General features: G+C 44.3%; 1 protein-coding gene across 3 annotated transcripts in view; it reads left to right on the top strand.

Moving 5' to 3' along the window:
- The window catches only part of KSR2 (kinase suppressor of ras 2), a gene marked incomplete at its 3' end in the record, with an annotated part of 362,386 nt that overhangs the window by 135,550 nt on the left and 202,963 nt on the right, over positions 1-23,873 (top strand). For all 3 annotated transcript variants that reach the window (XM_081036474.1, XM_081036472.1, XM_081036473.1), the window contains exon 4: positions 415-928. In XM_081036474.1, coding sequence (XP_080892600.1) covers positions 415-928 — 514 coding nt within the window. The remainder of the gene's footprint in view (positions 1-414; positions 929-23,873) is intronic.

Raw genomic sequence — 23,873 nt, 5'->3', positions numbered from 1 at the left:
CATGCATCTCACATGGCGGTTAGGTATTAAAATTGCTACGGAAGGGAAAGGTTATCCTTGAAAATCCTTTAAATCGCCTTGGGACCCTTGGCACCAAGACTGTTGGAAGCTTAAAAGGCAAGAAGTAACTCTTCGCTTTTCAGGACATTTCAGATGTGGGCTTCTCCACCTGGGACAGTGGGGGGCAAGGCTGTTGAAGGGGGGTTATGATGAGAGGGCCGACAAAGGCGGTTCATTCTCTTTTGGGAGGGGCCACATGGTGTGGTGCAGTTTATGTAAATGTGCACAGTGCAGCCCATGTTCTCACCTGCCGAGTGTGTGTACCTGTACCGTGTGTCCGTCCGTGCAGATGGTATAACTCACCTGGCTTTCTCAGGCCTGACCCATGTCTCTCTGCTCCTTTGTTCCAACTAGGGGGCAACCTTTCCAAACAAGACTGGACCATCCAGTGGCCCGCCACGGAGACGGGGAAGGAGAACAGCCCCGTGTGCCCCTCGGAGCCAACCCCGTGGATCCGCACCCACCTCTCCCAGAGCCCCAGGGTCCAGTCCAAGTGTGTCCAGCACTGTCACGCCGGCCCCACCCCCGGGACCCCCGTGTACACCCACGTGGACAGGCTCACCGTGGACGCCTACCCGGGCCTGTGCCCGCCACCGCCCCTGGAGTCGGGCCACCGGTCCCTGCCCCCATCGCCCCGGCAGCGGCACGCGGCCCGCACCCCGCCGCGCACCCCCAATATCGTCACCACCGCAACCCCGCCCGGCACTCCGCCGCCCGTGTCGAGAAAGAACAAGCTGAAGCCCCCGGGGACCCCGCCGCCTTCCTCCCGAAAGCTGATCCACTTGATCCCGGGTTTCACGGCCCTGCATCGGAGCAAGTCCCACGAATTCCAGCTGGCTCACCGCGTAGACGAGGCCCACACGCCCAAGTAAGTGCCTGGTGGGTGCCCGGGGACAGCTGAGCCTGGGGCTGCCAGGGGCTGGTGGCCCCAAGTCAGGGAAGCCTCCCGTCGACTTGTGTGTCCCTCCTCCAGGTGAATGAAAAGTGTTTTTGTTTTTGCTTGTTTTTGACTGAATCCAGTGAGAAAAGGAATAGAACGGAATTTTCCCAAAAGGACCCTTCTTAGCACTAATAATACCGTAAAGTAGGGGTGGGCACACTGTCATCTAGGGGCCAAATCTGAATTCATTGCAACACAGCCAAGTTCATTCCTGTGGGTTGTATCTGTGGCTACTTTCCTGCTGCAATGGGGGGGACGGGGGGTTGAGTGCCACCCACAAAGCCAGGAATATTTACCATCCCGCCCTTGACAGCCTTGTGTGCTGACCCCTGCACGCTCTGTTCTAGTGCTGCTCCTAGAAATAGGATGAGAGCTGCAGAGGCAGCCCTGCATTTCCTAGTGGCCACAGGAAAAAGAGCAAAAAGAAACAAGTGACAGTAATTTTCATAATATGTCATTTTAACCCAATATATCAAAATACTATCACTTCAACATAGAATTCGTGTAAAATAGTATTACCGAGATAGTTTGCATTCTTTGTTTCCTCCTGAGTCTTCAAAATCCAGTGTGTATTTTACGCCCACGGTTCATCTGCATACGGACTGCGCGTTCCCAGTAGGATGGCTACACGGGCGAGTGGCTACCGTCCTGGATGGCTCTAGACTGACCCTGTGAGTGCGTCATGCTCAGGGATTATAAGTAAAAGGCACGTCCAGGTCTGCTTGGGGTGGGGGTGGCTCAGGGAGTGGAGTTATGGACTGTCAGAGCAAAGTGTGGCATACACAAGGTTAGGGTTGGGTCATAGGCATCTAGGGGAGAAAATCATGAAAGCGGGTACAGTGTGCCTCGCTCTGGTGTTGGGGCTCTTGCTGCCAGCAGAGGGTGACACGGTATCTGTGGCTACATGCCCCTATGGGGAGAGCCGGGCGGGTCTCTGCAGCGCCCCTCAGAGGCTAACTGTGGCCTCAGTCCTGTGCATTCTTTTGAGGTTCTCAGTGTTTTTAAAGATGGGAAGACATGCTAAACAGGATTACAAACGTGGGTAGCAAGTTTCAAATATGTACATTTACCAAGATTGCAGTTAAGGCCTAGAAGATGAAATGATCATGTGCAGTCTTATTAGGAGATATGGTAACGAGTCAAAATTTGTTGTGTGTGAGAAGCCCAGACCCGCGCTCTGGGAGTCCCCACTGTAGGGGAACAGTGGGGACCATGACATTGCAATTCCTGTGTGTGAGGGCTCATCTGAGGGCTGAGGCCGGCCAGAGACCCCATAGGGTACTCTGGCATGAACCAAAGGCAGGAAGGGCTGGCCCAGCCTTTTGTAAGGAACATGAAGTGCAGAGGCCCTGGCTGAACCTGGCCTTCACTCTGGCTTCTTGTGACATTGCAAAAACTCTCAGGGATTTCCCCTACCCCGCATCTGTGCCCACTCACCTTTGACTTGGGCCTTTATCCAGGATTGGCTAGGTATTCTCCAGGTGTAGAATACCTAGCGCCATTGAGGGGAGGGCAGTGGTGGCTGTGGGCAGTGCCCGTGGCCTTGGCCAGGGGTCAGTGGGCCTGGGGGCATCTTGCAGCAGTTCCTCTTTTGTACCCCCTCCCTGTGCAGGCAGCGAGTCCTGTTCCCTCCAGGGAGCTGTATAGCCTCCATTCTTGGGACAAAAGTGACCACCATGCTGAACCGATAACACCAAGAGGGGAGTAGGAAAGGGGTCATTGTGTGGGGGCAGTTACACAGAGGGGCTCAGGGGTCTGCCCCAATCTCAGGCTCCCTCCTTTGCTGCTGTCCTCCTGCCTCAAGCAGTAGAGAACCCACGTGCCCATGACGTGTTAGTTTTGTGACATCGTGCTGCATGAGCCCTGGTGAGGGTCCCAGGACTCTCTGGGACACACACCCAACCTCTCCTATTATCCATGTCAGCTGTCGCCCTTCAGGGGGTTCAGAGTAGCACCCGCCTGTGAGGGTCTTCCCCAATTCAGCCAGTGTTTCCTGAACTCTCCTCCTCTGTGTGGCTGAATCTAAGACATTGTGAGATGTATCCTGCCGCAAATATAAAAATATGTGCGTCTTAGAAGTGATGAAATGTGGTATGTTCTAGGCTCTGGACGAGTTGGTGGGGTATCATGGAAAGCGAAAAAAGACAAGTCCTGGGCCTTGTGAGAACTGATATTAATCAAATAACCGGAGCTCTATTTTTGATGCTTTCACGGAACCGCCATACTGTTTTCCACGGTGGCTGCATCAATTTACATCCCCACCAACAGTGCACAAGGGTTCCGTTTCCTCCACATCCTCTCGCCAGCATTTGTTGTCTCTTGTGATTTTTATACTTGCCATTCTGACCGTGTGAGGTGATACCTCACTGTGGTTTTGACTAGTGTTTCCTGATGATAAGTGATGTTGAGAACCTTTTCATGTTCCTGTTGGCGATTTATATCTCTTCTTTGGAAAAATGTCTATTCAGGTTCTTTGCCCATATTTTAATCTGATTACTTGTGTGTTTTTTGTGTGCTATTGAGTTTAGGAGTTCCTTATATATTTTGAATATTCATTCCTTACCAAATACATATTTTCTCCCATTCTGAAGGTTGCCTATTTATTTATTTATGTTGTTTCATTTGCTGTGCAGAAGCCTTTTAGTTTGACGTTGTCCCACTTGCTGAATTTTACTTTTGATTGCTTGTACTTTTGGGGTCAAATCCAAAAAAAATTGTTGCCAAGACCAATGTCAGGGAGCTTTTTTTCCTATGTTTTCTTCTAGGAATTTACAGTTTCAGGTCTTACATGTAAATCTTTAATCCATTTTGAGTTAATTTTTTTTGAATGGTGTAAGATAGGGGTCCAAGTTCATTCTTTTGCATGTAGCTATCTAGTTTTCCCAACACCATTTATTGAAGTGATTATGCTTTTCTTATTGAGTATTCATGACTCCCTTGTCAAATATTGTTATAGTTGACCATATATACATGGGTTTATTTCCAGGCTCTTGATTCTATTCGGTTGGCCTTCCTTTCTGTTTTTATGCCAATACCACTCTTTAAATATGAGCCTTTCCTGAGTCCCCTGGGGGATTGATTTTGTCAGGATAGGGCTGAATTGCCCACTTTCTCAAGGTCTTCCAAATGAATTGGGCCAGCCTTCAGTGTTTTTTGAAATTGTATATCAGAATTCAGGCGAAGTTCAGCTTTACCCATCAGGGTTCTTCTGCCCAGTTTTGCAAGCTCAACACTTCCCCTCGGAAGGTATTCCCTGGCTCACCTCATGCTGGAGCTTCATGACAAGAAGCCAGCTGAGGAGAGCCGTAGCGCGGTCAGTTTGGTGACGTGGACAATGCCATGTGACCACTTGGCCTGGGACCGTGCCCCCAGATCATCAGGGACATTTACGACACTTGAACTTTGAGCATTAAAAAAGATCCAAGTTAGAGAGAATGATACCCTGCCTGGACTTGTGTGGCCAGGGGGAATGGGGTAGAGATGAATTCTGAGCAGGAAGATTAATGAACAGTTTATGGAGAGAAGACGTTACGGGCCAATAGGTAGATGGGTAACAATAGCCAACATTTACCTTGGTCTGAGCTCTTCCTGGTACTGCCAGGAAGTAGCCTTGTGACCTTGGATTTAACCTCTCTGAGCCTTGGCTCTCTTATCTGTGAACCAAAGAGATTGGAATACATTCATGTTTTTAAATCTATGGTCATGACTCATTAGCAGACGGTGACACCATTTTCATGGGCTCTGACCAGCATTAAAAACATGAAATGACAAGGATGGTTCAATATATGTAAATCCATCAATGCGATACATCACATAAACAAAATAAAGGACAAAAATTATATGATTATATCAATAGATGCAGAAAAAGCATTTGACAAGATACAACATCCATTTATGATGAAAACACTTAATAAAATAGGTATAGAAGGAAAATGCCTTAACATAATAAAGGCCATCTATGACAAACCCTCATAATCTCATAATTAATGGTGGAAAACTGAAGCCCTTTGCTCTACGTTCAGGAACACGACAGGGCTGTCCCCTATCACCTCTGCTTTTCAACATAGTGTTGGAAGTCCTTGCCAGAGCAATCAGGCAAGAGAAAGAAATAAAAGGCATCCAAATTGGGAATGAAGAAGTTAAATTGTCACTCTTTGCAGATGACATGATGCTATATGTAGAAAACCCTAAAGACTCCACCAAAAAGCTATTAGAAACAATCAATGAATACAGTAAAGTTGCCGGCTACCAACATACAAAAGTCCATTGCATTCCTATATACTAACAATGAAATCTCAGCAAGCGAAATAAGTCAGACAGAAAAAGCAGAGAACTATATGATTTCACGGATATGTGGTATATAAACCAAAAACAACAAAAGAACAAGACAAACAAATGAGAAACAAAAACTCATAGACACAGACAATAGTTTAGTGGTTACCAGAGGGTAAGGGGAGTGTGGGGGGGAGATGAGGGTAAAGGGGGATCAAATATTTGGTGATGGAAGGAGAACTGACTCTGGGTGGTGAACATACAATGGGATTTATAGATGATGTAATACAGAGTATACCTGAAATACAGAGTATACCTGTAATACAGAGTATACCTGAAATCTATGTAACTTTACTAACAATTGTCACCCCAATAAACTTTAATTAAAAAAAAAAGAAAAGAAATGGACTAGCCTCAACTAGACTATATTGGAATGCATTGCGTGTAGAGAGGTGAAGTGTCAGTATTGTTTTGTGAAACTTGTTTCAGATGTGTATATATTATTTTTACTCCAGGGCTCTTCCCACTCTGGACAGCTTTGATTCTAGAATAAACCCCATCAGGAAGTCCTAAGAAGGTTTGAGAAGACAGGCCTTTATCCTGTGGAATGTAGCCAACGGCACTTCCAGAATGACTCGGTTCATTGCAGTTCCCGTTGTCTTATTTCATGTTTTGCTTCGTCTCTCCTACAACCCTGTAGCTCTGTTGGGCATGGTTCTTTGTTGCCAACTTGGCACTCTTATGTCTACCTTTATTTCCTCTCATTGGGATGAAGTGGACTGTCAGAGGTCACAGGTCTGTCTGAAAGACTCAAATCTTGCAAAGCCATTGGTTCCTGTGAGTTTCTAAGCACCAACAATGGGGTAGGTCTTAGGTTGCAGAAAGGCTATCTATGTCTTACACCCTGTGTCTGTGCCACTCTCAGTCATAACCACGGTGGTGTTTATCAGATGGTCTGTTTGGGTTTCAGTCCTGTCCTCTGTAGTATCTCATGGGCGTTTTTAGAAAGAGTATGTGGCAAGAAAACAAGAAAATTGTATAATAGCTATAGCATGTTTCTCACCTCATTGGGAGCCTTGCAGTCTAGGTGTGTTGGAATCTTCCAGAACAGCTGGGCTTGTGCTTAGTCAAAACCATTTATCCTGCTTTCCTTTTCCCTCCCTCCCTCCCTCATTCTCTTCCTCCCTCCTTCCTTCCTTCCTTCCTTCCTTCCTTCCTTCCTTCCTTCCTTCCTTCCTTCCTTCCTTTCTGACATTCGAGTTTAAGCGTGTAGTTTTACTTCTATGGCATAACTGAACACATGCATACACACACACACACACACACACACATACATACATACACATAAAGGGAAAAAAGATTACAGTTGTCCCCCCGTACCCACAGTTTTACTTTCCATGATTTCAGTTACATGCAGTCAACTGTGGTGTGAAATATGCAATGGAAAATCCCAGAAATAAACATTTCATATGTTGTAAATTATGCACTGTTCTGAGTAGCATGATGAAATCTTGCTCCATCCCACTCTGTCCCACCCAGGTTGCAAACCATCCCTTTGTCCAGCATTTCCATACTGTGTACGTTCCTCACCTGTTAGTTACTTAGTGTCTGTCTCAGTTATCAGATTGGTTATCAGACAGACCACACTCACGTAACTTTTGTTTACAGTCTGTTGTTGTAATTCCATTTTATTATTGTTGATAATCTCTAACTGTACCTAACTTATAAATTAAACTTTATCATAGCTATGTATATAGTGTAAACAGTATATATAGGAAAACAGTGTATATAGGGTTTAGTATTATTTTCAGTTTTAGGTATCCACTGGGGGCTTTGGAACGTATCTTCCGCGGATAAGGGGAGAGAACTGTATTGTTTTTTTTCCCAGGTAAAAGTTAAAAGTAATACTTGATTTCTTTGGAAATTGAGACAACACAGGAAATATGATGAAGAAAGTGGAAAGTATATATTGGTCCTTTGTTTTGCACACACACACACACACACACACACACACACACACACACACACACACACAGTGTATTCTCAACAGGGATGAAATCACCCCCAGTGGTGCAAAAACTGGTTCTTGGGGGAGGGAGACAAGGAAAACCAAACAAACCACCTCTTGATATTGCAATAGTTTGTGACCTTCCAAAGAGCCATCTACATAAACAGATATATATATATATATATATATATATATATATATATATATATATATATATATATATATCATATCTGTGGTGTTAACATTTCACTGGGAGTTGGGGGGTGATGGTTAGGAAAAACATCTAAAAAGTTTCCGTGATTAGGAAAAAACATCTAAAAAGTTTCCTTGATGGGTCATAACGAAAAATAAAATGGTTGAGAAACACGGACATGTCTCTATGGATATAATCCTATAGATACAGTTAGATATAAACATTCTTGTCAGTTTTCTCCCTCTGGCTTTGTGGCCACACTTATGTGGGTAAATTGGCACCAATTCCGTACAGTCAGCCATTTGGAAAATTAAGAGGGAGAGAGATCTCAGGGATTCTGGCCATCTTGACCTTTATAGTCCATGGACCCCATGGCCACGGTGTTAGAAAAATAAAAACGTAATAATTCTTCTGTGTACAATGAGTTGTCTGTCTGTAGATTCCTCCATTTGTCTGCCCATGACACAAATGACTTTCTCCGGTCAGAGCCTCTGAAAGGGTAAACTGGATTTCTGAAAACTGATCACATTTTAAATGCATCGGAGAAGCTCAGTATTAAAAAGGAATTCTGTTGTAAATCCCCCCCACACACTTTTTTGCAAATACTTAAAAAATATTTTTATTAAAAATATAGCTAATATACAGTCTATTAGTTTCAGAGGTACACCGTGGTTATTCAACATGTATCTACTTAAAGAAGTGATCGCCATGATAAGTCCAGCAATCATCTGACTCTGTACTATGCTATATAACAATATGCTTGACTATATTCCTTATGCTGTATGCAAATACTTTTTAAAGGTAGTTTTCAATTGCAATTTTGCTTTCATTACAGAAATAATTCATAGCTCCATCTTTATTTTGGAAGGACAAGCAGTAGAAAATGTAAGCCATGCGAGATCCAAGTTTTTCCCTTTGCTATAGAGAACAACTAAAACTGCTCTTCATACTTCAGTCAGAAGCCTTGTATACATATATAGTGTTTGTATGTACATAAATAATAACGGGGGTGCCAAAAAATGGATACACAGGGCTTGCGTTCGTCTTTCATTATCGGTATATATTATTACAATTTTAATACAGTTTTTTCCTTTCTTAAAATGTGTATACATTTTTTTGGCACCTCCTGTATATCTAGTTCCCTTTCTTCTTAATACCGTGTTTAAGACCTCACTGGAAATAAGACCTAACCAGAAAAGAAGCCCTAGCGTGGTTTTTCAGGATGCTCGTAATATAAAATAAGCCCTAATGCGTCTTTTGGAGCAAAAATTAATATAAGACCCGGTCTTATTTTCAGGGAAATATGGTAGGGCTTATTTTATATTATGAGCATCCTGAAAAATCATGCAAGGGCTTATTTTTCAGTTAGGTCTTATTTTTGGGGAAACATGGTAGGAACCACACTCTATGCATTTACTAATGTGACTTGCCTTTGTTCATCTTGCATAAATATGAATATTCCATTTATGACCTCTCACCTGTTACCCCTTTTAGAAAATCTTCTATTTTCCCCAAAGCACATTTAGAACGTTCCTTTGTGCACGTCCCTGGTTTCAGACCTCTGTATTGTTTATGTATAAACACATTTCACCTCTGCCCTTCTGAGGGAGTGAAAACCCTCCGCTGGCCTGGGAGCAAAGAGAACCCGGCTGGATGAGACCCACACTCGATCCTCTCATTCTCTGAGTTCCAACGAATTCAGATTTCTGTATCTGAAATCTGTATCGTTTGTAGCTTGAAGGAGAACAGCCTTTGCTCAGTGGATTCATTATGTAAATAAGGTTTTGTTTATTTTAGAAAACTAATTATATGCAAGCAACTCAAACTTCCTGACACACATCTACAGATCATCTGCTAATTATTACAACAAACTCAAAACTCGTGTGTTTGTAAGGGCAAGAGAGGAGTGATTAAGTTGTCTGTAATAATATGTTCATTACCATAGGAAGGCTTCGGCTGTGCTCAGACAGGGGGTCCTTTTAGGTCCAGCTGAGCATTCAGACACACGAGATTAACACAGGCCACATTTGACGTCAGATTGACCTAGGAGGACACAAGGAAGCATCAGGCGTCTCTTCTGTGGGTCTTCAGGAACTGCTCTTTCTTGCCTCCATCTTCAAGTGGTAGTTCAGGTACAAGGTGATGAGATCCATGTTAAGCGGGTGGGAACCATCCTGGCTTAGGGGACAGTAGCTTTTATCACAACTCCATCAGTGTTAGCGCCCAGGTCCCTCCAGGGGACATGTTTAGGTATGACAGTTATGGTTCAAGGATCCCCCAGGCTGTTGGATTGTATTCCAAGGTCATACTGAGAACTCCCTGGCCATATGCAATCTACCCTCTAGAGGCAATTCTGCCGTAAGCTGTGTGGTCTACTAACACAGTTGACATTTCCCCTTTAGCAGAGTTCAGAGGACCGGAACCAGAAAGTCAACCCAAGGCCCAATTCCTATTTGCAGAAGGTGAAACGGGTGTGTTCACCCTTTTCCACAACTTCCTTTCTCAAAATCTTGTAATGTGGACTCTGCTCCGGTTCACACCAAATGTCTTATTTTGATTTAGTGAGGTGTTATTTTTTTATAATGTGCATAAATATATAATGTACATTATACATAACATAATTTATAATTCTTTCTAAATAAGATTCATGCTTATCAGTTTTTACATGAAATACTGTCATTACTTCGCATAGGAATGTTCTGTTCACAGCTCCTTTCAGCATTGACCTTGTGTTTCCTGTCCTAGCTAGATTCCAGGACTTCTTTCCTAGGTCTGGGGCAAGAATAGGCCCTTCCCCTTATTGAGACCTTACCCTTTCCCTCACGCTGCTGAATCTTTCAGTCCTGTGATAAGTTGAGGCTCCCTTAAAATAAGTTTGGCTTTCTAAATATCTCATTGTATCTGCCCCGGAGTCTTATAATAACAGCCCTGATGAATCATTTGTTGTCATAGGCCTACTGACATAGCAGCTCTGAAGTTCCCTAGTGGAAAATTAGCTCAACAAACTGCTTCTTTTATTATGAATTATTATGGTGAGGCGTGCTGTGAGTTAGGTAGCAGGGCATTTCCTTGGAGGTGACTTGTTATTTACAAAGAATAACTGAAGGTATTATTCTGGTGAGATTTGTTCAATTGTATCTTTTGGCTTACTCAGTGCCTGCCTCTGTCTCTCGTTATCTCTTTTGAAGGAGTGGTGAGTTTCCTAGGAGCCAAGGTGAGTCCCACGGTTGCTGCTAAGTAGCCTTGTGACTTAGAAACAAGTCACATAGAATTGTGGCTTCCATAGAGAGAAAACTGTGTTGCTGAGAGCTGGCGAGGGCCCGCCCATCCCCCTAGGCCAATGCTGGATGCCACCTATAGCTTTGGTAGACAGACCTGTACACCCTAAAGTCCTACCTGTGTCTTTTCCTAGGGGCCATTTTTGGCCAGTGGAGCATATTTGGTCTGAGTGTAGAGCAGGCTGGAAATGCCAGGGAGTTCATGCCTTCAGGAGAAAGCTTTAACCAGTGGGACAAGAATTAGTTCCTACATATACCCTCAGTGGGGTCATTCTGATGTGTTCCACATACTTTCTCAGAGGGTCCTCAGAGGGGCTGAGCCCTAGTTGCCCATGGTGGTACAGATGCCCCCATAACATATCCATTACGGGCTTTCCTTCCTTCCCTGCCTTCCCTCTCCACTTTGTCGTGTTTCCTGGGACTGCCTCCTAAATATACTACTTGCACCCCAAAACTTCCCTCAGGGTCTTATTTTGGGGGAACCTAAACTAAGACTAAGGAATAAAGGTAATTGCGTTATGCTCTATACATAGCTGTGTGGAACACATTTTCATTAAATGAAAAGGTTTGTTGATTGAATGATTGTTATAATCATATGAATGGTAGCTGTCACTATTATAGTACTTATTGTATGCTGGTACTTTATGTGGTTTATTGTATTTAATCCTCTGACATACCACTTTATAGGCAAGGAAATTGGCTTTAAGAGAGAACATGCTTTGTCCAAACTCGTCCAGACTAGCAAAGTATCAGAGGTGGGGTTCCTTCTCACCCAAAGTTCACGGTGGCATTGAGGGATGGCATGGGCTCTGAAGCCAGGTGGCCTGAATGGAACACGAATTCAACACATATTTACTGGGCCTTTCCCTGGACATGGCACTGGGATACAGCCATGAGTCTGGAGGCAAATTCCCCTAGTCAGTGTCAAAAGTGCTAGAGGAGAGAAAGATGGAGAGTTTACAGCTTTGGTCACTTTACATTATTGACCAGACAAAGGAGTGCTTATTTTCCCTGAGCAGAAGGGAACAGTATCAAGGAAAGCAGAAGTGAATAAGTGACTTTGGGTGACATTTTGATGGGACCTAGTGGGGTATGTTTGAATTGGCTGGACACAGAGGATGAGGAGAAATCTCTTTTTGACCAGATTCAGCTATGGTCAAGTGACCAAAGGTAGGCTTGGCGTATGTGGTACATAGTACAAGGCTGTCCATTTCTCCTTCACTTCCAGAGGCAGGCAGTTTTCATGGACTCAGGTATGACCTCAGAATCCTTCCCAACACGGCACTCTGGGACAGTCATTATCTGTCAGTCAAACCTGGAATGTTCGGTTAATTTGATTCCCGTCCCTTTTCAAAGCCCTTCATTCTATTGATTAGAGCCAGTGATTCTTCTCTTGGTGGGGCTGTGACTTAGAATATGAAACAAAGGTAGGTCAGGCAAAGCTGGGGGGAAGCGTGTCATCCTTACGCTATTAAACATATTTCTTAGCTACCGTTATAGGACATCCTATGGTTTTTCTGGTGTTCTGATGATCTTCTAGCTGCATTTTCCCCAAATCATCCACAAGTGTCATCTGACAGGCCCGTTGTTTATACCAACCAAGAGCGGCTTAGCTCCAAGTGGAGTGATACATTTTTCGGGGCACTGGTATCTTGAATACATAATTATAGTTATTGTTATTACCATAATAAAAGGAAGAGCTTTAGAATTAGACTCAGGATTGAGGTGCCTGTGAATCAAAGCTCGTCTGGTGTTCAGGAAACGGCAGGGTTTCCTGAGGGACTTCATTCTTTGAGTAGAATTTATGGTTCCTCTTTATCTCTCTTTGTGGTAATCTTGTTGTGAGTTGTTGCTTCTTCTCCTCCCCTCTCATTGCTTTGCCACTGGCAGGCGCCAGCCTTCTGGGAGGGCATGTCCCTTGCTTGCCAAATTAAATGCCTGAAATCTATTCACTCCAGAGGGTAGCCAGCCATTTCTGGAAAAGACAAAGAGAAGGCCCTGTTCTCTGTCTTGATTTTTTGACTTATTTGATAGAATTTGAAAGGAACCTTTTAGTGTGATAGATGGGGAGATATAAACATTCCTTCCAAGGCCAACTTCTCCACGGTGCACTGGCTCCAGGATGGCAGCCTGAGTGACAGAGGGCAGCCACCCAGCACTTTGATTTAAGATAATGGGGACCAGGATGAGGGCGTGACATCAGCATGAAGTGGAGCAGTCACACAAAAACAGGCGATCAGTGATGCCTTTGAAAGCCAACACAGAGGTTAGGAACAAGACTGGGCACAGCCAAGACCCCAAAAATGCTTCCAGAAATTGGAGGTCATGATGGAGAAGCTACTTAAAGCCAAGTGTGTGGCCTCAGCGTGCCAGTCGTCAGGTTGTCATGAAACAGTAATGATTATCCTTAAACAGGGCACTTCTAGGTTCCCTACTGGGTCACGGGCCAGTCCTGGGTCCACCCAGAGTGAAATCTGGTCCCACTTGGCACTCTGTACCATTGTATGCTTGATGGAAGGATTTGATGATTGAGTTCCATTCATTCATGCAGTCATTCATTCATCATACATTTTTTTGCCTATGTGGTGCTATAGGGAATCTCTGGTGAGCAAATGCCCCAGCTTTCCAGGAGCTTACAATTGAGCTTACAGTTGAAAAGAATGATACTTCAGCAGACTAAGACAGCAACGTGTGCTGAGCAGGATAAAGTGGTCCATGGGGGGTGGAGGAGCCACCTTGGAAGAAACAATAGGATTTAGAATACTGGTCCCACCTTGGAATAGTCTGGACCCAACTGTTGGTGAAACTTGCGTCTCTTCTCCCCTGTGTTTGGTCTGGGAGCAGTTCCCCAGGGCATATATTGGGGCCACTTAGTTCATTGGACACGCTAATGCTTGGTCCTGCCCTCTTCTCTCTGTTCATCCCAGAGAAATAGTGCCACTGTGCAGACAGACTCCTGGCTGAGTGGTCAACAGCCTGAATGAGGACTTGTACTCGGTTCAGTGGTATTATCGGGCTCTCGAGCACAGCATCAAAACACTCACTCGTTTGTTCATTCTTTCATTCTGTAAACTTATTATTCGGTGCTCATCATATGCAAGGTCTGTGTGAGAGCCCTGGGATGCAGAATTGCAAAAAAAAGAAAAAAAAAAGGTCTTTCAAGGAGCTCAGGGTTTAGGGGAGACAGACTGAAAATATTAATTTATAGCTCAGTGGTGGAAAGCTGTGGAATAGAGGGTCACCTAAAACACTCCAGGGAGCCAGGGACAGCTTCCTGGAGGCACCATCTTCTAAGACAAGATTTGGAACATTTTTCCTGTAAGGGGCCAGGTAACAAATACATCAGGCTCTGCTGCCCTGTGGTCTCTCTTGCATCCACCCAATGCTGCAGTTATAAGTGAAAGCAGCCATAGATGACGTGCAAATGAATGTGCATGATGGTGTTTCAATAAATCTTTATTTACAAAAACAAGTGGTGGGCCGCATTTGGCCTTCAGGCTGTAGTTCGCCTAAGATGATACCTGCAGAGTGAGTGGGAGTTAGTTAGGTGAAGAGACAGGAAATAGTGTGCAGGCAGGAGAATAACAGGTTGGGGAACTAAAAATAGCCGTGGGGCTAGACATTAGCCTGTGTGTGGTATGGCGTGGGTGAGAAGGGAGGAGTAAGTGGAGCTGTTGAGCAGTTTGGCGTGGATCCTGAACGTAGTCAGTAGGGAGCCTGTGGAAGGGCTCTCAGCGTTGTCATGAGTCATTTTCCCCGAGGCACATTTTGGCCTCCAGACCTCAGTCCAGTTGCTCTGAGCCCTTTTAGTCCTGTTTTCCATTAATTAATTCTTCTAAGTATGCCGTGTGCCTTCCAGGACACAGGAGAGTGTGGCTCTGGTGACACAGCCGAATAGAAGTCAATGGGAGGTTGTGCCATCTGTTCGTGGTGGCTGACAGCACCTTTTAGTGCTGCTCACTTTCCTGCGTGCGTCACCTCCGATGGCCTCCTGACCTTACAGCTCCCGCTGGACGCTGCTGGGACTCTGTAATTCAAAACGAACGTGGCCAGCGGCTGTCTGGTCTCTAGCAATGAGCTCTCCACCCCCTCCTCCTGCTCCCCTCAGGCTGGAGGTATTTATTAACTTGAATTAATAGAGGAAGAATAAAAATATTAACAACTCTCTAGGCCTCCAGCTGGGGCCCCCTTCCACCATGGCCAGGCTCCCAGAAGCCGCAAGGGGAGCAGGCGAGGTTAATTTTCTAGAGTGGTGCTTCATGATTTTCAGGAAGCAGTCACCGACCCCTTCCTTCCAGCCCTGGTTATGTTTCAAGATCGTAATTTGTACATTAATTAGAGAGATGGCCTTTCCGTGACTGTCAACTGAGTGGGTAGAGCTGGATCTGCTGTGTCCCCACCAACCTGGGTCCGAACCTCTGAGTCGGGCCCGGATGCTTCTGGCGGTGGAGACGGAGGTGTGGCAGGATGTTACCTCATGGAACCTGGGGTTGGCACCCGCTTCGGTTACACTTTCCAAGACATGGAGACTTAAAACATTTTATTTTCAGTGACGTTGAGGAGAAATATGTAAGAAACATGTTCTTTGCTCAGGGAACATACAGATTCATTTTGTTACATGCTTTGTTTTGAAGAAAGTCATGCTGAGGACCAGAGGGTTTTCTAGTCTTCAGAGGGCTTTCGGCCTTATGGGGAAGTTAGGCGGGCTGTGTCCTTGTTCTGACAGGTTTATTTAGAGAGGCTCTCACAGATAAAATTGGCTGTGGTTTTCCTCACACCAAACTGACCTCCACTTCTTTCCGACTCTGCCTGCAGACTTTTATTATCATGCAGGGCATAATAATTATAGAAACAGCTAACACTTATTGTGTCCTCAAAACCCACAGGTTTTGAGTCCCTGTTGTTTTTCAGGCTCCTGGACCATGAGTTCTTTGAGAGTAGGGACCCTGTCTTATTCATCTCTGTCACTTCTGTGCTTAACACAGCACTGGGTACACAAAGGTTCAGTGAATGTTTGCTGGAAGAATAAATGATGGCTGGATGGATAGATAGATGAATGATTTCCCCAGCCCTGGCAATCATCCCTCCCAATTTTCAGTCTTGTTCTCTCCCTGTTACATAGTGAATGTGAGAGAAGCTGCACAAGGAGGGCCCATGTCCAGTTATGCTCCTTTAAGGCAGGGATGGAGGTGAGTGACACTGTCCCTGCTGAAGACACCTACCTCGAGTTTCCAGGCAGAGTTATGTGGAAGCACCCGGCCACTGCTAGAGAACCGTCCTGTACTGTTCTTTTGGACAAATCTCTTAGAGTTGTCCTTGCCCGAAATTCACATTCTGAATGTCACTAACACAGTGTGATATTCAAGCAATGTTTACCGACCCCCAGGGCAAGTCCTGAATGTGAATTCCCTGGGGCCCCTTCTCAGCTGCTGCAGTAGGTCTGAAGGAGTGGGGTGCTCGTTTGCTCAGTCCGTGGGAATTCCAGGGAGAGGCAGAGCACCAGCCTCACGCTCTTGAAAGGGCTGTCATGATGCCAAACTCATCGACATTGGACAGAAGTGTTTGTCAAATGCCAAGGTGACAGAAAATGAAGTCTCCAGCAGGGACCTTCTTGGTCAATAAGGAATAGGATTCACGTGGCGTTTAGAACCTAACGTCACGGGTGCTGCTTACCGCATTTCCCAAAAGGAAGGCAGCATTTATGGAGCTCCAGATCCTCCCATGCACGCCTCTCTCAGCACCCTTTAGCATTTTCTCCATTTCTCAGATGAGGAGATGATGGTGTAAACAGTTCGGGTTAGAAGCAGTCCCAGCACTTGAACTCTGGACTGTCCTGTGCCAAAGGGAATGATTTTGGCCTCTCCCCATGTTTGCAGTGACCGCCCCCTCCAACCCCCGCCATGGTTTGGGGGCAACATAGATGACTTTGGCCTCAGGCTGCTACGTCTTCCCTGAGCCCTCAGGTGTCTACATGAAATGAAAGCTCGGTGTCTGGGTGGTGAGGGCTGCATAGCCCTCCACGCTCCGAGCGTTTCATGGCGCTGAGGGACCTCAGGGGGGCTCACTGTGTTCCGAGTTTCTCTCAGTTGTCCATTTCCGTTTTCAAGACTATTCCTGAAGTGTGGGAGGCTACGGGCTCGCTGGGAGCCAGAGGGACCTCTCAGAAGTTAATGTCCCATTCCAGGTTATACTGGACAGCAGGTGGGATGTCTGCCTGGGCCAATCTAATGTGAGCAGCTCTGCAAACTTGACCTCCAGTGAAGAATTTATGAGTTTATTTACCCATGGCAATCGCAGGTGTAACAAAATGACAAAACTTGCTGGAGGTGGGGACAGAGTTGCCCGTGTGTTCAAAGTTGGTCTTTTTCTCATATGATCCCTGGCCTTCACCATCTTCTTCTTCTTCTTTTTTTTTTTTACCTGCCTCTTGTTGTGAAAGGGTCACATGCTTCCCAATTTTCCTTTCTCTTCTCTTTAGCCTCATTATTTGCAGTTTTGAAGATGGAGTATTCGTTTACGTACAATAAAAATACAGCTTTTCTGTTCACTGAGTTTTTAGAAATGTATATCCCCAGATACCCACCCCCTCACTCCAGCTATAGGGCATTTCTCATCCGCTCTGGAAAAGTTCCCTCATGCCGTCTTTCCAGTCATCTTCCCCACCTTGAAGGCAACCACTGTTGTGATTTTAATCATGTGGCTTGAGTCTCTCATAGAACCGCATATAAATGGAATCATCCATTCAGTACTCTTTTGTGTCTGGCTTCTTTCACTCCACGTGATGGTTTTTGAGAGTAATCCATGTGGTTGTATCAGTAGGTCATTCTTCTGTATTCCTTTGTTGCTGTGTAGTACTAATTTGCATTGTGTGATGACACCACAGGTTATGCCATTCTCACTGTATTAGTTTCTGAGTGCTGCTGTAACAAAACACCACAAACTTGGTGGCTTAAAACAACAGAACCTTATTAACTCACAGTTCTGGAGGCTAGAAGTCCAAAATCAAGGTGTTGATTGGGCCTTGCTGGCTCTGAATGATCTAGAGAAGAATTCTTCCTTGCCTTTTCCAGCTTCTGGGGAACTCATGGCAATTGGTGTTTTTTTTTTGGCTTGTAGATACATCACTCCAGGCTCTGCCTCTCGCTACACACGGCCTTCTTCCTTCTGTACGTTCTGTCTTCTTATAAGGGTACGAGTCATTAGATGTTGGGCCACTCCAATCCAGGATGACCTCATCTTAACTTGGTTACTTCTGCAGAGATCCTATTTCTAAATAAAGTCACATTCACAGGTACCAGGGGTTAGGACTCAAAATATCTTTCTGAGGACACAATTTAGCCCACTACACTCCCATTGAAGGGTATTTGGAGTGTTTCTAATTTGGGGCTACTGAGAATAAATCTGCTATGGACATTCCAAACAAGTTTTAATTTTTTTTGTCTACAAATGTTTACATTTCTCTTGGATAAATACCTACCAGTAGAATTCCTAGGTCATAGTGTATGTATTTGTTTAACTTCATAAGAAAATGCCAAACTGTTTTCCAGAGGAGTTGTACGTTTTACATCCCCACCAGCAATGTGTGAGAAGTCAGTGGCTCTGTATCAGTGGTTCTCAGCATAGACCAGTTTTGTCCCCCAGGGGACATTTGACGTTGTCTGGAGACATTTTTGGTTGGTATAACTTTTTTCAGGGGAGAGTGCTGCTAGCATTTATCACCTGGGTACAGACCAAAGATGCTGATAAACATCCTACAATGCACAAAATAGCTCCCCCTTCACTCTCCAAGAAAAGAATTATCCAACTCAAAATATCAATAGTGCCAAGGTGGAGATATCATGCTCTGTTGTCACTGTTGATATTGTCAGGTTTCTAATTTTATTTTGTCTAATAGGTATGAAGTGATATCTTACTGTGTTTTAATTTGCATTAATTAATTAATTACTTTGCATTTGCTTGATGACTAAAGGTGTTAAATGTCTTTTTGTGGACTTACCGGCCATTTCGCTCTCTTTCTTTACGTGAATCATCTGTTCAAGTCTTTTGCCAAGTTTTTAATTTGGTTATCTTGTTATTACCATGTCAGATCATGTATTGTGGATATTGTCTTTCAATCTGTAGCATCTCTTATCACTTGCTATGGTTGTCTTTCAAAGAGCTGATGTTCTCAGTTTTAATGGTGTTCAATTTATCACATTTTTTCTTTTATGCTTGGTGCTTTTTATATCCTAAGAAATCTTTACGAATCCCAGATGCCAAGATATTCTCTTGTTTTCTTCTAGAAGCTTTACAGTTTTAGCTTTTATGATAAGTTTATTATCCATCTCACAGGATTTTTTGCATATGGTATAAAGGGTCAAGGCTCATTATTTTCCACATGAATATCTGGTTGTTCCAGCACTATTTGCCAAAAAGACCACCTATTCTCCATTGAATTATGTGGCATCTTTGTAGACTATAATTCGGCCATGTACGAGTAAATGTGGGTCTATTTCAGGACTCTCTCTTCTGTTCTATTCTTATGCCAGTACCACACTGTCTTGATTGCAGCAGGCTCCCTGGCCTCCTCTCTCCTTATCCATCTCTTCTGTTTTTCACCTCTCTCAACTTCCCCTGTTTTACTGGGCTTGGGATGAGGGCAGTTGGGGGAGAAAAACAAAGCTAATTTTTTCTTCATTGATGTCTCTTTGCAGAGTATCTCCTTTGCCTTCGTGTGTGTGTGTGTGTGTGTGTGTGTGTGTGTGTGTGTGTGTGAAAACTGATTTAGCCAGGAGTAGAAAACATCAGATGACTGCACCCAGCAGTTAACCAGTTTTCTTGTTCTCACTCAGCACCTTTGTTCTCACTTGCCCCAAGAACATCCCAGCTAAACAGATTGGCCAGGCCTTTGCCCGCCCTTTGTCTCTGACTCTGATGCCTTCTTGAAATTCCCTCACCCTCTCTCCCAAGTCTTCCTGGAATCAGTAGAAAAGGTCATGTTTTTTCTTTTCTAACCTGTGACTCATCAAGCCAGGGCTGAACTCTCACAGACAGCCATCCCTACAAGGGATCGACGATGTTTCTTATCTCTGGTGATTCTCCCATTTATTCTTGGCACGTTCTTGGGCATCTCGGTTGATGCCGCTGGTTATGTTCTGGCACCGCAGACCCCCTGCCTGCTTGATGTGGATCATGGAACACCTAGCAGCCCAGAACTGCATAGAAGGGGGGGGAGGAGAGACAATTTTTTTTATTTTTTATTTTTGCTAATGATCCAGGCAGATGATGCTTGCTGTGTAGCTACCAGCAGCAAAGCCACCAAAAGTCTTATGTCTCTTCAGGACTAAATGGAAAAATGATATTGCCCATTGCATCACTATTTAGGAGACCTTCAGTGTTTGTATTTGAAACGACAGAGCCTGTGCTGATTCCACGGTGTTAGAGGGCTGCTGCTCATTTCTAAGTGGAGTTTAAAAGTTATACATTAAATCCTACAAACATATTTTAAAGAGAAAATTAAATAGTAGGAGCAGGCTTTATAGACAGCTGGAGTCTGAAATACTTCTATAATGCTGTGTTTTCCCGAAAATAAGCCCTAGCCGGACGATCAGTTCTAATGCATCTGCTGTAGCAAAAATTAATGTAAGACCCGGTATTATATTATATTATATTATATCATAGCAGGTCTTATAGTAAATTAAGACTGGGTTTTATATTAATTTTTGCTCCAAAAGACGCATTAGAGCCGATTGTCTAGCTAGGTCTTATTTTCAGGGAAACATGGTAAAAATCAGGATTTTCTTGGTATCTTTAAATGATTTCCTTACCTGAAGCATATATTAGTACTTCTGTGTCAGAAATATATAATAAACATCATTTTCCACAACTTCATAAAAAAGATTTTTTTAAATTTAAAAAGCTAAAATTGTCTTAGCTTTTTTTTAAAAATAACTTTTCATTATAAAATAGTTTAGGTCTCCCAACAAGTTGTAGAGCAGAAATCCGTGTGCACCCCTCCCCCAACCCCCTCCCCTATGATAGTATCTTGCGTAACTGTGGTCCAGTTTATCTAAGGTTACATCAAAACCAGGAGATTGACATTGGAACGATACTCTTGACACAGGTACAGGTATTTTGTGGATTTCACCAGTTTTCCATGCATTCTTTTTTTCTTTTGAGCTTCTTTTTAAAAATAATTATCTCATTGTCCAAAAGATTACTGAACAAAATTAAAGAAAATTTTGGAGTAAGGAAGTGGTTCAAATTCCAGCTTTGCTGCTTGTCTGTGAGATTGTGGGTGATTCCCTTAAACTTTCTGTGCCTCAGTTTCTTCTGCCATAAAACAGGAGTGCTAAGAGGTGCCTTAGAGGGTTATTGTGAGACTGAAATGACTTATGGAAGCATAGAATGTGTGGGAACTGTTGTAACAGGTTTGTTGCAAAGCTAACCTCATTGGAGTATAAACGGGAAGGAAACAGTTTGTTTTTCCTGTGATGGAGATGCTTTGAAAGTCTGCTTTCCCATCCTTAGTGACAAACTTATAGTTGGTAAATAAGTTGGTAAAACTTATACCAGACTAGGCTTGTTTGGTTTGAGTCTTCTATTGTCAGTGGTTTCCATGTAAACGGTGAGCCTGGTTTTCACTGGCTTGTTTTCAGGTTCATCCTGACATCCTCCTCCGGCACTAACAACCCTTCTTAGAGGACCCCAAGGACCCAACTGACCTTTCAGAGGCATTGCCCTTGGTCCCTTTTCTGGTGGCCACCTGGACATAGATAGATACCATCTATCCCCTAACCTCCATGCGCCTTCCCCTGGAGCCATGGAAACACTGGGATCCTTTGTCACTGTCTCTGAGAGCGTCATGATCTGGGATTGAACGGGCAATAGCCCCATTTCCTTCCCAGCCTCCTCACGTCATCATCCCCTCCAGCTGTTCAGATATGATAGTGATCTCCCACCTATGGACATTTCTAGACCTGTACTGTCCAATACGGTGGTCACTAGCCATAGGTGGCAATTATTAAATTAAGTTTAACTGAAATGAACTATAATTAACCTTTCAGTTCCTCGGTTTGCACTCACCACAGTTCAAAAGCTCAATAACCGTATGCGCTTGGTGGCTGCCCTATTGCACAGCACAGATCTAGAACATTTCCATTGTCCCAGAACGTTCTTTTGGACAATTGCTGGTCCTCCATCTTACGGCACGCATGTTCATCTCTTCCAAGAACTGTCCTAACTTCTCCCTGCTTGGATGGTGGCAGCAGAATATGACTGTAGCATCTATATTACAAGCAGGCGTCTAGCTGGGAAATGAGGTGCCAGTCTCCTTTCTTGCAGGGACACAGGAACGCACTGTCTTTGTGACTCTACTATTTGCACAAGGTCGAAGACCAAAACCCAACTCATCCCCTCCTTCTTCCACAGACTGGGAGGGAAGTGGCAGTGATTGTTGGGGGGTGAGGCTGGCTCTGCCCCCTCTTTGTTATCCTTGTGGGAAGGAGTCTGGTCCCGACTCTGGCTCGTGAGTGGCTCTCTTTAGAAAGTGGAGTTGTGTGCTTTGTTTAGCTTTGGGCTTTAACCAGAATGCTGGGATAATCAGAGAAAAATCCTACTTGATATCTTTTTACGCTGTTAATAGTCTCATTCTGACCCTATAACCTTCTAGACTTATCTACAGGTATGGACATAGACACCCTTCCATTTCTTGTCTACATTCATGTATATGTTCATTTATTGTGAGCATTTCCCCAAATCTCTAGTGGACTAGAATTTCCATGTTTAATCGGCACATACTATTGCATTGTGTTAATGCCCACAGGTCTTTAGATTCCTCTTTTAGTTGGACAGTTTCCATTATTTCCATATCTTTGATGTTACAGATAGCACTGCTGCAAGCATGTGGGTGCTTATAACTGACTCCTAGCTTTTGATGATTTCTTTCCTTTGGAGTCATTTCCCCCGAAGTGTGAAGTGGGACTGAATTTACAAACCTCTTAACTCTTTGTCAGAGCTTAAATTAGCCCCCCTGCCCCCCCCAGCAGTCATTGCAGATCTGGTAGCTGAATGGTACTTCAAGGTACCAGTCAACACCCCTACATTTCACCTGCATTGCGTACACACGTCTTTTCTTTCCACTTCTCGGTTCTCTGACCCCGCCCATTCATATAATCATATAAGGCCAAAGTTAGAAGGGGCCTTAGATGCATCACTTACATCACCTCCTTGCTTATTTGATTTTCCCCTAGACAATTTACTGTGCAATTAATTTATGTGTATTTGGTAGAACTTGCAAACTCCAGTACTTAATAGGGCCAGGTAGGAAACTAAGATGGACAAAGAGAGCCTGGTGTAAGGTGATCAATGGCTGCTGACATTCTGCTTTAGGCTCAAGTCACAATAGGGCATGGTGGAGAGTGGGGCAAACAGGCCAGCCCACATCCCATCAACAGAGGGCCGCCATTCCTCGCCTCCAGCTGACTATTGCCGTGCAGAATGCAATGGCAATTTATCGAGAGAAGCCCAAAGGTGTGGAATTTTTAATGTGAAATTTCTCAGTCCAAGTTTAAGCCTCAGATGAGCCAGATAACATCTGTCTGCTGTCCAGATGTTACTCTACAGGTCACCACTTTCATACTAAATTTAAACCCTGCAAACCCATGTAATAAATGTTTTCTTTGGAGTCCACCAAAATAGAAAGCCCGCTGGGTCCACTGCAGGGCATTTGGTTGGGAGGTTGGAAGTCTCTTTTCGGGAGATGGTGACACTATGCCATGCTTTGCCACGGCTGCTGTAGGCATATGTATTCAAGCTCCATACAGAAGAGGCTAAAAATAGTCTCAGATATTTGGGTGGCTGTTTCGTTTTAACCACCTCCAGGCCTTTGACGATTGTCACCTCATTAGTCTTCATGGCAGGGAGCCTGGCTTGGAGGGCAAAGCTGGTTGTCGTAATTCATACACTTAATTCTGGCTGAGTACGTGTGACTCAGTTTCCCCATCTGCTCATTAGCTACTCACTCACTAACCTCGCGGGCTGGCCAGACTTTCAAGGTGTGGTGGAGGTTTCCCGACATTGAAGGTGGTGGCATTCCGAAAAGAGATATCTCTTAAGTAACAAGAATAAAACCCTAAAGCCCAC

The sequence above is a fragment of the Rhinolophus hipposideros genome (assembly GCF_964194185.1).
Source record: "Rhinolophus hipposideros genome assembly, chromosome: 24".
Taxonomy (NCBI): domain Eukaryota; kingdom Metazoa; phylum Chordata; class Mammalia; order Chiroptera; family Rhinolophidae; genus Rhinolophus; species Rhinolophus hipposideros.
The sequence above is the reverse complement of the archived record's forward strand: the minus strand, read 5'-3'. Positions and strand labels throughout refer to the sequence as shown.